This window comes from Nicotiana tomentosiformis, chromosome 11 (genome assembly GCF_000390325.3).
Source record: "Nicotiana tomentosiformis chromosome 11, ASM39032v3, whole genome shotgun sequence".
Classification (NCBI taxonomy): domain Eukaryota; kingdom Viridiplantae; phylum Streptophyta; class Magnoliopsida; order Solanales; family Solanaceae; genus Nicotiana; species Nicotiana tomentosiformis.
Genome location: NC_090822.1, coordinates 85568337 through 85583680, shown reverse-complemented (window position 1 = coordinate 85583680; position 15344 = coordinate 85568337). Strand labels below are relative to the sequence as shown.

Genomic DNA, 15344 nt, shown 5'->3' with positions numbered 1-15344 from the left:
TCCATGAGGAGACCCAGTGAATTTGCAAACTGCTCACTAGTGGAGGACGTAGATGTGATACTGCAAGAAGAGGACGAGGCCCTTAATGTCAAGGATCCACTAGAAACCTGCTTGATGAATTTGGAAGAGATGGACGGTGAAGGGTTGGCAGAGTGGTTCATGGCTCTCGAAGGTCAAGGATTCTGGAAAAGGGAACCTCAGTTCGAGCCCCTATGCTTAGAAGAGAGAGCAACATCACCTGCAAAACCATCAATAGAGGAGCCACCACAGCTGGACCTAAAACCGCTTCCAGCCCACCTCAGGTACGCTTTCTTGGGGCCTAATTCTACTTTGCCTATTATTATATCATCTGGTTTGCTAGCTTTGCAGGTAGAGCAACTATTGAAGGTATTGCAAGAATGTAAGACTGCCATTGGTTGGACCATGGCAGACATAAAGGGTATCAGCCCAGCCTTTTGCATGCACAAGATTCTTCTAGAAGAGGGGAACAAACCTTCCAGGGAACATCAACGACGTTTGAACCCAAATATGAAGGAAGTAGTAAAGAAGGAAGTGATCAAGTGGCTGGATGCGGGTATCATCTTCCCCATCTCTGACAGCTACTGGGTCAGTCTTGTCTAATGTGTGCCGAAAAAGGGAGGAATGACGGTCGTACAAAATGAGAATAATGAGTTGATCTTGACTCGTACAGTCACGGGGTAGAGGATTTGCATGGACTATCGAAAACTGAACATAGCCACTCGAAAGGACCATTTCCCATTGCCTTTCATTGACCAAATGTTGGACAGGTTAGCTGGGCAGTCCCACTTTTGTTTCTTGGATGGATATTCAGGGTATAACCAGATCTCAATAGCCCTAGAAGACAGAGAGAAAACATCATTCACTTGTCCATATGGCATCTTTGCCTTTCGGCGATTGCCCTTTGGACTTTGCAATGCACCGGCTACATTCTAGCGGTGCATGTTGGCCATTTTCACTGACATGGTAGAGGATATTATGGAGGTGTTTATGGATGATTTCTCCGTAGTGGGGGATTCATTCGAAGATTGTCTTCACAATTTAATAAGAGTGCTCAAAAGATGTGTGGAGACAAATTTGGTGCTGAATTGGGAAAAGTGCCATTTTATGGTACAAGAAGGAATAGTTTTGGGGCATCGAGTGTCCAGTAAGGGAATTGAGGTCGACTATGCTAAAGTTGATGTGATTGAGAAATTGCCACCGCCCACTTCGGTCAAGGCAGTGAGAAGTTTCCTTCGGCACGCCGGGTTCTATAGGCAATTCATAAAAGATTTTTCCAAAATTGCTAACCTTTTATGTAAACTTTTTGAAAAGGATCGGCCCTTTGTGTTTTCTAATGATTGCAGGTTGGCATTTGAGGAGCTGAAGAAGAGACTGATAACTGCACCCATCATTGTTGCACCCAACTGGGAGCAACCATTCGAGCTCATGTGCGACGCCAGTGATTATGCTATAGGAGCAGTCTTGGGGCAGCGAAAAGACAAGATGATGAATCTGATTTACTGTGCAAGCAGGACGCTCAGTGGTACAACTCAATTACACTGTAACAGAAAAGGAAATGCTGGCTGTAGTGTTTGCCTTCGACAAATTCAGGTCGTACTTAATTGGTTCAAAAGTTATTGTTTATATTGACTATGCAGCAATTAGGTACTTGATAGCAAAGAAGGAGTCAAAGCCACACTTGATTCACTGGGTTCTTTTGCTACAAGAATTCGATCTGGAAATTCGTGACAAAAAGGGGACAGACAATCAAGTAGTATACCACCTCTCAAGATTGAAAGGTGCTGAAAAGAGAATGGAGGTTGAAGACATAATAGAGACATTCCCGGATGAATAATTACTTGCTGTGACAATGGAGGAGACGCCCTGGTATGCTGATATTGCTAACTCTTTAGCAAGCGGTATTGTACCTTATGAACTCTCCTCAATTCAAAAGAAAAAGTTCTTCCGCGACTGTCGATCCTTTTATTGGGACGAACCTCGATTGTTTAAAATATGTGTATATAACATGATCCGGAGGTGTATCCCCGAGAAATATCAACCTTCTGTTTTGCAGGCTTTCCATGCTTCACCATATGGTGGACACTTTGGAGGAATTTGGACAATAGCAAAATTGTTGGAATCGGGATTGTATCGGCCTACTTTGTTCCAGGATGCCCATGCTTGGGTCAAAAGTTGCGATGAATGCCAAAGGACAGGCAACATATCTCGCCGTCACAAGATGCCGATGACAACAATTCAAGAGGTGGAGGTTTTTGACATGTGGGGGATCGACTTTATGGGGCCGTTCATCAGATCGTATGGTAACAAATATATATTGGTAGCGGTTGACTATGTCTCAAAGTGGGTCGAAGCGGTGGCTCTCCCAACCAATGATGCAAAAGGGGTAACAAGTTTCCTAAAGAAAAACATCTTCACACGTTTTGGCACCCCGAGAGCTATAACCAGTGATGGTGGAACCCATTTTTGCAATAGAGCATTCGCACGTATGTTGGAAAAGTATGGAGTTCGCCACAAAGTAGCCACACCGTACCACCCACAGATGAGCGGGCAAGTTGAAGTGTCCAATAGAGAAATTAAAAGTGTCCTGACAAAGACACTGAATGCAATAAGGACCGATTGGGTAAAGAAGCTGGATAATGCATTATGGGCATACCGCACAGCATTCAAAACTCCAATTGGTATGTCACCGTACAAGTTGGTGTTTGGAAAGGCATGCCACCTTCCGGTACAGCTCGAACATAAAGCACTTTGGGCACTGCGGCAGCTGAATCTAGATATAGAGACCACAGGTACCAGCAGAGTCACTGAGTTACATGAGCTCGAGGAATTCAGGTTCCATGCTTTTGAAAATGCCAGATTATACAAAGAAAAGATGAAAATGATCCATGATAAGCACATCTTAGATCGGAACTTCAAGCCCAGAGATCTAGTGTTGTTATACAACTCGAGATTGAGGTTGTTTCTGGGTAAGTTGAAGTCCAGATGGTCAGGACCCTTCAGAGTGGTGCAAGTGTTCTCAAGCGGAGCTGTGGAGATTGAATCCGAAGATGGGACAAACAAATTCACGGTAAATGGGCAAAGGTTGAAACATTACCTTGGAATGGTCAAAGAGAAAGGCGATAGAGTGGTGATAACTTTGGAGGAGCCCCAGTATGCGAACGATGAGTGATAATGAAAGCATGTGTCATGCCACGACGTTAAATCAGGCGCTTCCTGGGAGGCTAACCATGGTTTGTTGTAAATCGTCGTGCCGCGACATTAACTTAGGCGCTTTTTGGGAGGCAACCCATTATTTTTCTTAATTTGTTTGTTGTAATTGATTTTGAACGACTTTGACCGACCTACTTGTGTGCAGGGCAAAGATCACGCGCATCGGAAGGATTCGGGGGTCGAAATTAACCCAAGACTAGGTAAAAAAATGCTGCAAACACAAAAATTGGCTGGAGACGGAGATTCGCGGCCGCGGATTGGACCGCGGATTTAGGCTTGTGTTCTGCCCCCGTCCGCGGCCGCAGATTGGGCTATGGATTTTGGGACCCCCTCTGCCCAGAATTCGCGGCCGCGGATTAGACCGCGGATTGGGGCGCGAAAGCCCGCGCTTGGCCAGGTAAATTTTTTTTATTTTAATCCACCACCCCCTTCTTTTCCTTAACCCAAACCCTCACTTCCCCCACTTCTCTTCTTCCCTTCCTAACTCTAAGAAACTCCTCCCCTCACTTCCCCCCACTTCTCTTCTTCCCTCCCTAACTTCAACAACCCAAACCCCTCACTCCCCCCCCCCCCACCCCCCAACTTCTCTTCTTCCCTCCCTAACCTCAAGAACCCAAACCTTTACTTTCCCTCATATTTTCCTTTTAACACAAGACTCTTCTCATTCCTTCTCTTCTCCACTCAATCGATCTCCAACCTCCGTTCTTCTCAAGATCTCCAAGTAAGTACATGATTTTATTCCTCTTTCGTAGTATGTTTTTTAATTTTATTTTCCTTTTCTGTATAGGGTAGTAAAATCATAGGTACTTTTGTTTGGGAATTGGATTGTGATTTATATGTGGTATATGGAGGCTATTTGAATTGATTGATTTGGAGGAAGCCATTGTTGGGTTTGATCTTTGGGTGACTTGGGGGTACATATTCACACTACTTGTTTGTTGATTTGCCTTAATGAGTGTTGAAGATAAATTGTGACCAATTGTGCAAGTGAAGTTTGAGTAACTGCCATTGGGGACACATATTCCTCTATCCACTGATAGTAGTATTTATTGTGTAGGTAAAATGCAACCCTTAAGGAAGAGACGCGCTACCGGGGTCTCATCAAGTGGTCATGGAGGCTCATCTTGGGGACGAGCGCAGACTAGTGCAACCCAGTTTGATCATACCAGGTTTGTCTCTAGAGTTTCCCAAGACCGTTTCAGTTTGAAGGCCACTAAAAAACTTATACCGGAAAGGGGTATTGACAGGGCATCCCTCCAGGATGAATGCCCTAATATGTATCGGGAGTTGATCAGGAGCAGATTGGATAACTTTTTTGAAGAGCCGGAGGAGGGTAACTTGATGCTTGTTCGGGAGTTCTATGCCAACTGCCCCAAACATGAGGATAAAATATGCATTGTGCGCCACACGAGGGTGGATGCCTCGTTAGAAGCCATCAGGAGAGTGTATCGATTGCCTGAATTCAATGGGGAGGAGGATTTCTATGATACTTATAGGAGAGAACCCATCACATGGAATAGGTTTTTCAAAACTATCTGTGCAACAGACAAAGAGGTAGTGTGGGTTGTGCCGGGATCGAAGCTACACTCTTCCTCACTCACTTTTGAAGGAAAATGCTGGTTGTACATCATCAACAGTCACTTACTGCCGTCCCACAACACCACGGAGGTAAATGGTCCGAGAGAAGCCTTGATATGGTGCTTTGTGAATGGCCACGACTTCGATGTGACCAAGGTTCTTCAGTCTGAGATATTCATCTGTTCAACACAGAAGAGGTATGGATTCTTTTTCCCCTCTCTGATCACTAAATTGTGTCGGGCAGCAAGGGTGCCTGAGAACCCAAATGCGGATGGCATGGTAAAGAAAGAAGCAAAGTTTCGGGCAGATAAAGTGACCATCGGGAAAGACCCGGTGGCACCAGAAGCAGCTCATAGTGACGATTCTAATGCGTCAGAAGAGGGTGACGAAAGGCAGGAGGAGGTTGAACCTGCCTCACCCCCACAGGAACAAGCTGCAGTGGCTGAAGGACCATCCCAGGTCAAACGGAGCACGCGAATGACAGCCCTAGAACAACACATGACAGGACTGCGCACTTTTGTCACAGAATTGGGGACCAGAGTTGATGCTTTCGCAACCCAAAATGCGAAGTCAGAAAAGAAAATCATAGGCTGGCTGCACTGGGGAGAGCATGTCATCTCAACCCTGGCACTGTCTCCAATCAAGACTGATCCACCAGGGAAGTTCTTTTACCTCACATTACTTTACTTTGCATGACATAGGGACATGCCATCTTTTTAAGTGTGGGGTGGGGGATACTTTGTTGTATGCAGATAGTTTCATAGTTTATTTGTATAAATCAATTTCGACTTGGCCCAACGATGGATATCATTCGACAGGTTTTTTAAGGGACTAAAGTCGAAAGAAAAAAAGATTTCTTTTGTATTAGTGTATCAATTCCCCCTTAGTTTTTCTTCAAACCACGGTTCTTTTCCAAGGTTTTTGTTTGAACCGGGTGTAGTTAGCTTTTTATTTTTTTTAATTAGGAACTTATGGGCTATGGGCAGAATTAAAATAGGAAGCCTTGTTTGATTTCGTAATGCCTTGAATATAGCGGTTACTTTAGTGTGACGCTTAGGCTCATTTGTTGACTCTTGTAAGAAGGCCTTAAAATGTATGTTCTTAATTTGGATGAAATACCCTGATCTGAGTGTTTGATGATCTAATCTGGAATGAGTCATGTGCCATGTGTGTGAGAGGCTTGTTATATTCTGTGCACGACATTTAACGCCTATAACTTGCCCTGTGTGTCTGCAAAGCGAAATGGTAATCTTGTTTAGTCTGGGAAGTGATATAAGCATTTCTTTGTTGAACCATATATATACATACTCCACCCACCTATTTGTTATGTACCATAGTTAACCCTGTTGAGCCTGTAATTCTGTTTCCTTGGTAACCACATTACAAGCCCTATCCCTTGTTTGAAATGACCATCTTTTGAATCATTTACCTCTCGTAAGCACTGAAAATACTATGAATTTACAAAGGATAAAGTGTGGAGTAATTGATGGAGCTTTTGAGTGGAACTAGGAAATAAGGAGAAAGGTAAATCTTGTTGGAAAAGGCCACTTGAAAAAAAAGAAAAGAGAAGAACATTGTTAATAGTGTATCATGTTGATTGGTAATAAATCTTTGGTGGCTTTTAAGGTGATTGTGCTCAAAGAAGAAGTGTGGGGTAGTATATGTGATGTTAAAAAAAGAATAATAATTAAAAAAAATGAAAATATTGGTTTAACTTAGGTGTGGACTTGATTGTAAAATAAATGTATTAAAGTGCTTAGGGAGGTATAGTCACTATTATATATCCAAATATATCCTACCCAACCTACAGCCTATATTACATCCAAATAAAGTCCTACTTGATCCTAGATTGAGTGAGCTCAATTAGTAGAGTCGTATACTACGGGCAAGCCTATAGTGCATTTTCTGTGGCACAAGAATGTCATTTCTGAGGGTGAGTGAATTCTGTTCCTTTTAAAGTTTCTCAGTGTGTGTGAATTTTATTGATTGTGAAATGAGTCTCTTTTGTTGTGAGCAGGCACTTGATTCATGAAGGAGAGGTAAGTCTGGACCTTTGATATAGAGTAAGTAAGCCAGTTAAGAACATTGCGTGGCTAGAGGGAGTCAACTCTTGAGGTGTAGATGTTGCACTAATGTACTCAATTTATGTGAAATATTCTTGGTGTGACGAGTAGAGAAGTCGCTCAGTGAAATTAAGCCTCTTAGAGTATGGTTTGATTGCTCGGGGACGAGCAATGGTTTAAGTGTGGGGTGTTGATAGTAGGCTATATTCATGCAATTTAGACACTACTTACACTCTAATTTAGCCACACTTTATTGATATTTGAATGCTAAAAGATAACAAAATACTCTAATTAAGAATTTGATGCTTTGCAGGAGCTATTCCGAGCTAGGAAGGAGCCAACGAGTGTTTTGGAGTCAACATGGAATGTAAAAGGGCAATCGAAGGTTAGCCCGGTCGAAAAGGAGCGAGAAAAGCAAGAGAAACGACCCCTCCAGGTGCGCGGCCGCGGAGTGGGCCGCGACATCAAGGCAGTGAGGCAGTCCAAATCCGCGGTCGAATCTGTGGCCACGGACGGGCGGACGAAAGCCAAACACGCAGGGTTAATTATATAATTTTCTAGGCGACTAACCTAAACCTATATGAAATCTAAACTCGCCCAGAAGTGGGAGAGAGCTGTTTCTAGAAGATTTGAGAGGCAAGAACAAGGGAGAGAAGACGAATAAATTCCTAAGAGTTTTCTTCTTCTTGATACTTCTATTTGTTGATTATAAATTATTTTAGTGATTTATTTTCCATTAGCATGAGTAGCTAAATCTGTTATCTAGGGTTGATGGAACCAATTGTTGGATGAAGTCTTGACTCTATTTTGTTATAATTGAGCCGTATTTGTTCTATGATTGTTCAATTACGTATTGTATTGTGGTTAATTGAAAGAGCCCTTGATTAATCGTGTCTATTCACCTTGTGTTTCTTGAGAAAGAGCACTTGGTTAGATTGTTGAACAACACCACTTTTGGGAAAGTTAAGAGATTAATTAGTTGAATTTAAAAGTGGGGTTAGAAATAACGAATCTTTGGTGGGATGATTTTGAGTTGCATAAATTGTTAACTAGAGTAGTTCGAGAGAATGCTTCTAGTAAATTATCGTAATTGATTGAAAGGTAATTACGGTAACCCGGAACTCATAATTCTCATAGAGTATTACGGCGAGATTATAGCTAAAGAGTTGAGAATTAATCCGGCAATTGGAGAAATCAATAGCCCTAGATCCTTTTACCCTTGAATTCAATTTTAGTCTTGATTATTGCTAATTTTATTGTCATTTTTTCTTGGCTAAATAAATTCCACTGATTATTCATAAAACTATTGCATCTGGAAGTTGTCTGAGCTTATCATTAGCATTATTTAAGGTTGTAGTAAATAGGTTAGTTCCATGTGGGATTCGACTCCGGACTTGAATTGGGTTATATTTGCAGCGACCGCTTAGTCCTTCTTACAAGGCATAGTTGGGCGTGATCAGATAATATCATAGAGTTCGTGGTTCTATAGTTGAGAACTCAAGAATAGAGCCACGAAGTTTGTGGTTCTAATGTTGAGAAATCAATGATAGTGTCATGGAGTGTATGGCTCTACAAATAAGAAATTAAGGATAGCGTCATGAAGGTCATAGTTCTACAATTCAGAATTCAAGGACAAATTCATGAAATTTGTGGTTCCACAATACAGAAATCAAGGATAGGGTCAGCTTGGAATTCGTGATTCTACAATTGAAAAATCAAGGATAGAGTTATAGAATTTGTGTAATAAAAAAACTAATATTAGAATCATGGAGTTCGTGCTTCTACAAATGAAAAAGTTCTCCTTGAATTTCACACTTGGTATTGTAATTTTGATATTTTATAATGATATTGTGTTAATTATTCAGAAAAAAATATATAAACCTATCTTTTACCAGGGGTGGCTCAAGGGGGGGACTAGTTAAGTCCTTGATTTAGGCCCCAAAATTTTGAGGCCCCATATTTTTTTAATAATATATTTTATTATTTTCTTCGCTTAGATAATAATGAAGTCTATAGATTAAGAAGAAAAAATATGGAATATTTATTAAAAGAGAAAGATTGTCTTCTTTTTAACGGTAAAATATATTAAAATTTTAAATTAAATTAATCAAATATTCATATTAGTAAATAAGATTTTTACAACAGTATCCAAGGTAATACATTACAAATATATGGATGATATCTTATTAAACTGAATTAAACTTTATTTTTATAATAATAATAATATTATTATTACTATGTAAAGTTAAAGGTTCAATGTCTTTTAAGACTGCTATCATATAAACAAACAAAAAAGGCAACATTAAATTTTTGTATATTTTTTTCCAATTAAAAAGTTTAAGGCCTCTTATTAAATTTGACTTTAGGTCACTAGTTTTATTGGGTCGCTCTTATCTTCTACTTACGAATATTAATCATTTGCTGCAATATAATACCTTGGTTTTTGTTGTCAAAAATCTTATTGGTAGATATGAAGATTTAAGTAGTATAATTCAAATTAAGTATAATATATTAGACAAAGTTCATGACTAAATAAGGAAATTTTCTAAATATTAATTGTAAAAAAACCATGTTGTATGATCTAATTTATTTAACCATTTAATATCATATTGCTTGAATTTATTTTTTTTATTTTTTTTATCCAGTAAAATATGCCTAAAAAGAAAATTATATAAAATTAGAAAAATTCATATGGACATCAAATAACTTTTCAGTTCCTCACTTTTCTTTATTATATAATCTACATATGTAGTATTATTTCATTTGCTATTATAACGTTTTATTATCTTGTTATTTGACTTAATATGTTTGTTAATTCTTTCTTTTTAATATGATATAGATATAGATAATGTCAATCCCACGATGAAAGTAGAAACCACATGTTCACATAATGTGACTTTGCCAAGAGACTTTGGAAGAGGGTCCTATTATGGGTGCAGAGACGACCATATTGTGCTAATTCATTGAGTCAACATTGGGAATGGGTAGTGAAAAATGCTAAAGGGAAATCACAGAATGTTGCTGCCTTCAAAATGGTTTATGCTGAGACAATTCACATGATCTGAAATGAGAGGAACCTTCCAATATTTGAGAAGCGCAATAGAGAGGTTGAAGAATTAGCTAGGGTTGTTGCATGTGTCTGTAACGTAAGAACATCTGCTCAAACAGGAAAACTATTGCAACAACTTAACTTTGAGGAGTTAGATACGTAGGGTAGCATATAGGTATCGTGGTTAATTGATATCTGTACATATATATGTAGAAACTTTTATATGAGACAGGGGACTATGATAAAGTCAACTGTGAATTTGTAAAGCTACATTGGTGATTAATGAAAATTATTTAATTACCAATATATATATATATATATATATATATATATATATATATATATATATATATATATATATATATATATATATATATTTCTTACTCCTAAAATTTTTTCTTGAAACTTTTTTCCATTGTACTTCTTCATTTGAATTTGTCCAAAATATAAATTAATTTTTTTCTTTATTCGTTATAAATCTACCAATTTTTATTAATAATTGATATTTTTGTATTATATGCCTAGAAATTTTAATTTTTCTTCTCCTTTGACTTTTTATTAAAATTTTAATTTTTAAAATTTAATCATTAATGTCAGCTATCTTTTAATATTATGCTTTATTGCTTCGTATGATTGTTGCCATTATAACTCAAAACGCTTTCTGATTTGAAATTTTCAAAAATCTTATCATTTTATATTTTTTTACCGAGCAGCGACAAAATTTAAAGGAAACTAAGATTGGAATTTAATGATTACCTGTATGAGAAGGATTATTTTAATATTAAATGACTACCACTTTAATGACTTATTACATTAGTAAACTCAAAATGAAACATGGGAAGAAGAAGACCATAACAATGATAAATTTCGCCAATTTAATTAATGTTAAGGTTTTAACCTTTTCACCATAATGATAATTGGAACACTCGACTACTTCATAGAGCTTAAGGTCTTTGGGTGAGAAATTTAAAAGGGATGAGATTAATAGAATATGGGGCAAAAAGGTCTTTAAGCTTATTTTAACAGAGAACTAATTATTTCTCAATAACATTTTAATTGTGGCTAAAGCTTAGTTATCAGTTCAAAAATGGAAAAATTTCACATAAGAATAACTGGGCTCCCTACTTTTCAATTATATATCTCATGTTTCAATTTACAACCAATTAGCCCAAAAATAATAGGTTAAGATTCAACATTCAACTCCAATAGGTTCTCGAAATTACTATTTAATTTTAAAAAAAGATTGCTCAAGCTTTTAAGTTAATTTTCGAATCAGTAACTGTGGGTGGTGAAAGTTAGATTTTTAACAAGCTTAAATATGTGTGTTTAAATTCCGAATTTGATTTTGTGAGAAATTTGGAGTGGGTGTTATTTAGACTTGTTAGAAATAGCGGACGATAAATTTTCGAACTATCTTTTCTCTAAAAACTTCACATTCTTACAAAAAAAAAAAAATTAACGTTCATGATAAATTGATAAGTTATATCTATTGGTTTGTCACTTAAAGCATTGTTCAATTAAAAAACAAAATCCAAAAAACTTCAAATATTAGAATAAAAATTTTAAAGTGCTGTTGTTAAATGTATATTATCAAGGAACAAAGACTTAAAAAACGTGACATGAAGGACAAATCATAATACAAAAAATAGCCTTAAAAGAATACATAAAAAGAACTTTTAAATCATAACGCATATGAATATTGTTTATTTAGTTAATAACCCATAAAATCAATTTTTGCTTTCTTTTTTATTTTATTTTTCAAAAGAGAATAACAATAATTCTCCATTGACTGCTGGTGTGACATGAATTCTCGATCAATCCGTTGAACGGGAGACACTTCACCAACTTAACTAACCAATATTGTCCATAGAAATAGCTCTCTAAAATATTGGATATATTAAAATGGACAACTAATTATTTTACAAATTTTCAATTTTCAAAAATTTATTCACATTAATTCAACGGAATTCGTCTTTATGTAACAGAACAAATCTATTAGCAAAGAAAAAAAAATCATCTGTGCAAAGAAATTCGTGTATACACTATTTTAATTAAGACTTAACCCAATCTTTAGGAGGCCTTCTTCTACGCTCCTATGATAAAGTTCAAAGTTTTTTATTTTTCTTTCATTCTTCCTTTGAAGCTCTTTTGTTATTCACATTTTTGAATTAGAGTTTCTCATTTCCTTAGTTAGGATTCAAGATCAATTGAGATTAACAAAGACACTATCTGGTCATTATGGAACACGTAAATTGCACGTGATTCAACCATTCATATAAATAATTAATTTTATTAGATTAAATTGGATGTGTATCACTTTAAGAAAAAATAGAAAATTTATTACTACTTCACATGAACGAATTTGAAGAGTGAATTCTGAAAATTTCTATATATTTCATCACTGTCATATACATGTATATATACACTTGCTAAGGAATAAAAGAATGAGCAGAAAGAGTAAAATCTGTACACTTATCATATTCTAATTTGCCCACTAATAACTAAATTATTCTTATAATAACTAACTTATATTCCCTCACATATCATTCACGTGAGGGAAGCTTCTAGTACTACTATTATCAGATGGTCTCTATTTAATCAATCATGGATCAGCTTGCTTGATCCAAAGGCCTTGCCTTCTCCACGTGTCCATCCAAAGTCGACCAAAAATAACCTATTTGATTTAGGTTATATCGAACACTTTGGTCTGAAGACAAACCATCTTTGTTAGGTCTTCTTCTTCTTCATCTCATCTTCTTCTCTATCCGTAGATGAACCACCATGAAAATCAGAATTATGAGGGAGCTTTTTCTTCTCAACATCCCCTCTCAAGTTGGAGGGGAACCTAGTGACCCCTAACTTGCCAAAAATCTCTCCATGAGAAACCCCAGAAAGAGGCTTCGTAAAGTGTTTGCAAGCTGAGCTTTGGAGGGAACAAAGGAAAGAGTGATTAGCCCTGAAAGAAACTGTTGATGCACAAAATGACAGTCAATTTCGACACGTTTTATGCGTTCATGAAAGACGGGGTTTCAGGCGATGTGGATTGCTGCCTTGCTATCAGAGTGAAGAGGAATTGGTAGAGTGACTGGTGCAGATAGATCCTCAAGAATTCGTACCAACCAGGTAAGCTCTGCAGTAACCCTTCTCATAGTCCTATATTCTGCTTCTGCAGATGATAAAGAAATTGAGCCTTGCTTCTTTGATTTCCAGGAGATGGGAGCTCCTCCTAAAGTGATAAAGAACCCACTAACGGACCTTCTTGAATCCTTGCAGGAAGCCCAATCAGCATCACAAAATGCAAGCAAGGAAAATGATGCCTCAGCTAAAAGAAGAATGCCTTGTCCCGGAGCAGAACTGAGGTATTTGAGTACTCGTAAAGCAGCAGAGAGATGAGACACACATGGCTTCTGCATGTATTGACTGAGGGTGAGTACAACAAAAGAAAGATCTGGTCTAGTATTTGTTAAATAATTTAGCTTTCCGACCAGATGATGAAATATAGTTGGGTTTTGCAGATATTCTCCATCATCAACTTGAAGCTTGAAGGCAAGATCCAAAGAAGAACTGACTCGAGTCAAATGAGACACATCAAATTCCTTCTACATGTCTAAGATAAATTTCCTTTGACTCACGAAAAATCCTACTTTTTCTCTCAAAATTTCGATACCTAGAAAGTAGTGTATACTTCCCAAATTCTTGACTTTGAATTCAGTATTCAGAAAATCTTTTATGCCTTGAATTTCTTCTAAGTCATTTCTTGTGATTAGTATGTCGTCAACATAGACAGCTAGGATAGAAATAAGACCTCCTATGTGTTTAAAGAACAAAGAATAGTCATTCATTGATGAAGAATATCCCTTAAAACTTAGAGCTCCTGCTAGCCTAGCATACCATTGCCTAGACGCTTGCTTTAAACCATATAGTGACTTCTTCAAAAGACAAACATGTTTAGGACTAGGAGGATCCAAACCTGCTGGAAATCTCATATATACCTCTTCTTGCAAATCTCCATGCAAGAATACATTGTTCACATCTAGCTGAGAAACATTCCAATCTTTCTTCGCTGCAACAGTGAGTAGACACCTTATGGTTGTTATCTTCACCACTTGTGAAAAAGTCTCACTGTAATCTATTTCTTCTCTTTGAATATCCCCCCTGACCACCAACCTTGCCTTCAACCTTTCAGTTCTGCCATCTGATAAGTGCTTTACCTTGTACACCCATCTACAAGGTAAAGCTCTTTTTCCTTTAGGTAACTCAACCACATCCCAGGTATGGTTGTCTTCTAGAGCTTTAATTTCTGCATTCATTGCTTCTATCCATCCTGGATGTTGACAAGCCTGGCTAAAAGTAGAAGGTTCTGTTAGGGTAGAAAGGGACTGCATTACATGCTGGTTATTAGGTGAGAGAGATGAAAAACAGTACTCAGTAAGTTGACAGGGTTGAGTAAAACAAGCTGTGGCTAGATCTGTGAACATGATGTTGTTACACACAAAATCTTTCAGGTAGATTGGTTGTGTAGACACTCTTCCTGATCTCCTCAATGGCATAGGTTCTTGAGGTGTAGAAGAAGGTGTCCTGGTGTGTGATGGCTCTAGGATAGGAGAGACTGGAGTTGGTGATTGTGGAGAAACTGAATGATGATGAGAAATATGAGTAGGACTTGATGATTGTGATGAAAAAATATATGTTGCATCGTATTCTGAAGAAGTAGGCTGTGTTTGGTCTTGGAATGTGGTTGAATAGGTAGGTTCTGTGGTGAAAATTGAAGTTAGAAAAATAGGATAGTGTGGTGTGTTGATTTCTGCAAAAGCAAAATGTGACTCATGAAATGTCACATCCCTAGACACAAATACTTTCTTTGTGGACAGCTCCAGCAGTTTGTATCCCTTCTGTTGAAGAGGGTAACCAAGTAAAACACAAGTTGTTTCCCTCTCATCAAACTTCTCTCTTCCCTGTTTCAAAGTAGAGGCATAGCATAGGCATCCAAAATTTCTCAAATAGTCATACTTGGGTTTGTGATGAAATAGGACCTCATATGGTATCTTTCCTTGAAGAACACTGGAAGGCAACCTATTAAGAATGTGTGTGGCATTCAAAATAGATTTACCCCAATATGACATAGGCAGCCTGTATTGAAACATTAGACCTCTAGCAATTTCTAAGAGATGTCTATGTTTCCTCTCAACAATCCCATTTTTTTGAGGTGTTTCTACACAAGACAACTGGTGCAGAATACCTTTTGAAGCAAGAAAAGCTGCTTCTTGTGTCCCTTTCCCCAATTCTAGAGCATTATCAGACCTTATCATTCTCACTTTTGCATTGAACTGTCTTTCAACCATGGATAAGAAATATTTGAGCATGGGAAATGCATTGCTCTTAGAGGACAGCAAAAATGTCCATGTTCCTCTACTATAGTAAGG

At 37.6% G+C, this 15344-nt stretch overlaps 1 protein-coding gene across 1 annotated transcript; it reads right to left on the bottom strand.

Moving 5' to 3' along the window:
- Positions 1 to 12648: 12648 nt before the first annotated feature.
- Positions 12649 to 13334, bottom strand: LOC138901782 (secreted RxLR effector protein 161-like). The gene is made up of 2 exons (XM_070189573.1): positions 13042 to 13334; positions 12649 to 12877 (listed from the first exon to the last, which is right to left on the bottom strand). The coding sequence occupies exons 1-2, from the start codon at positions 13332 to 13334 to the stop codon at positions 12649 to 12651; spliced, it is 522 nt and encodes a 173-aa protein (XP_070045674.1).
- Positions 13335 to 15344: the final 2010 nt, after the last annotated feature.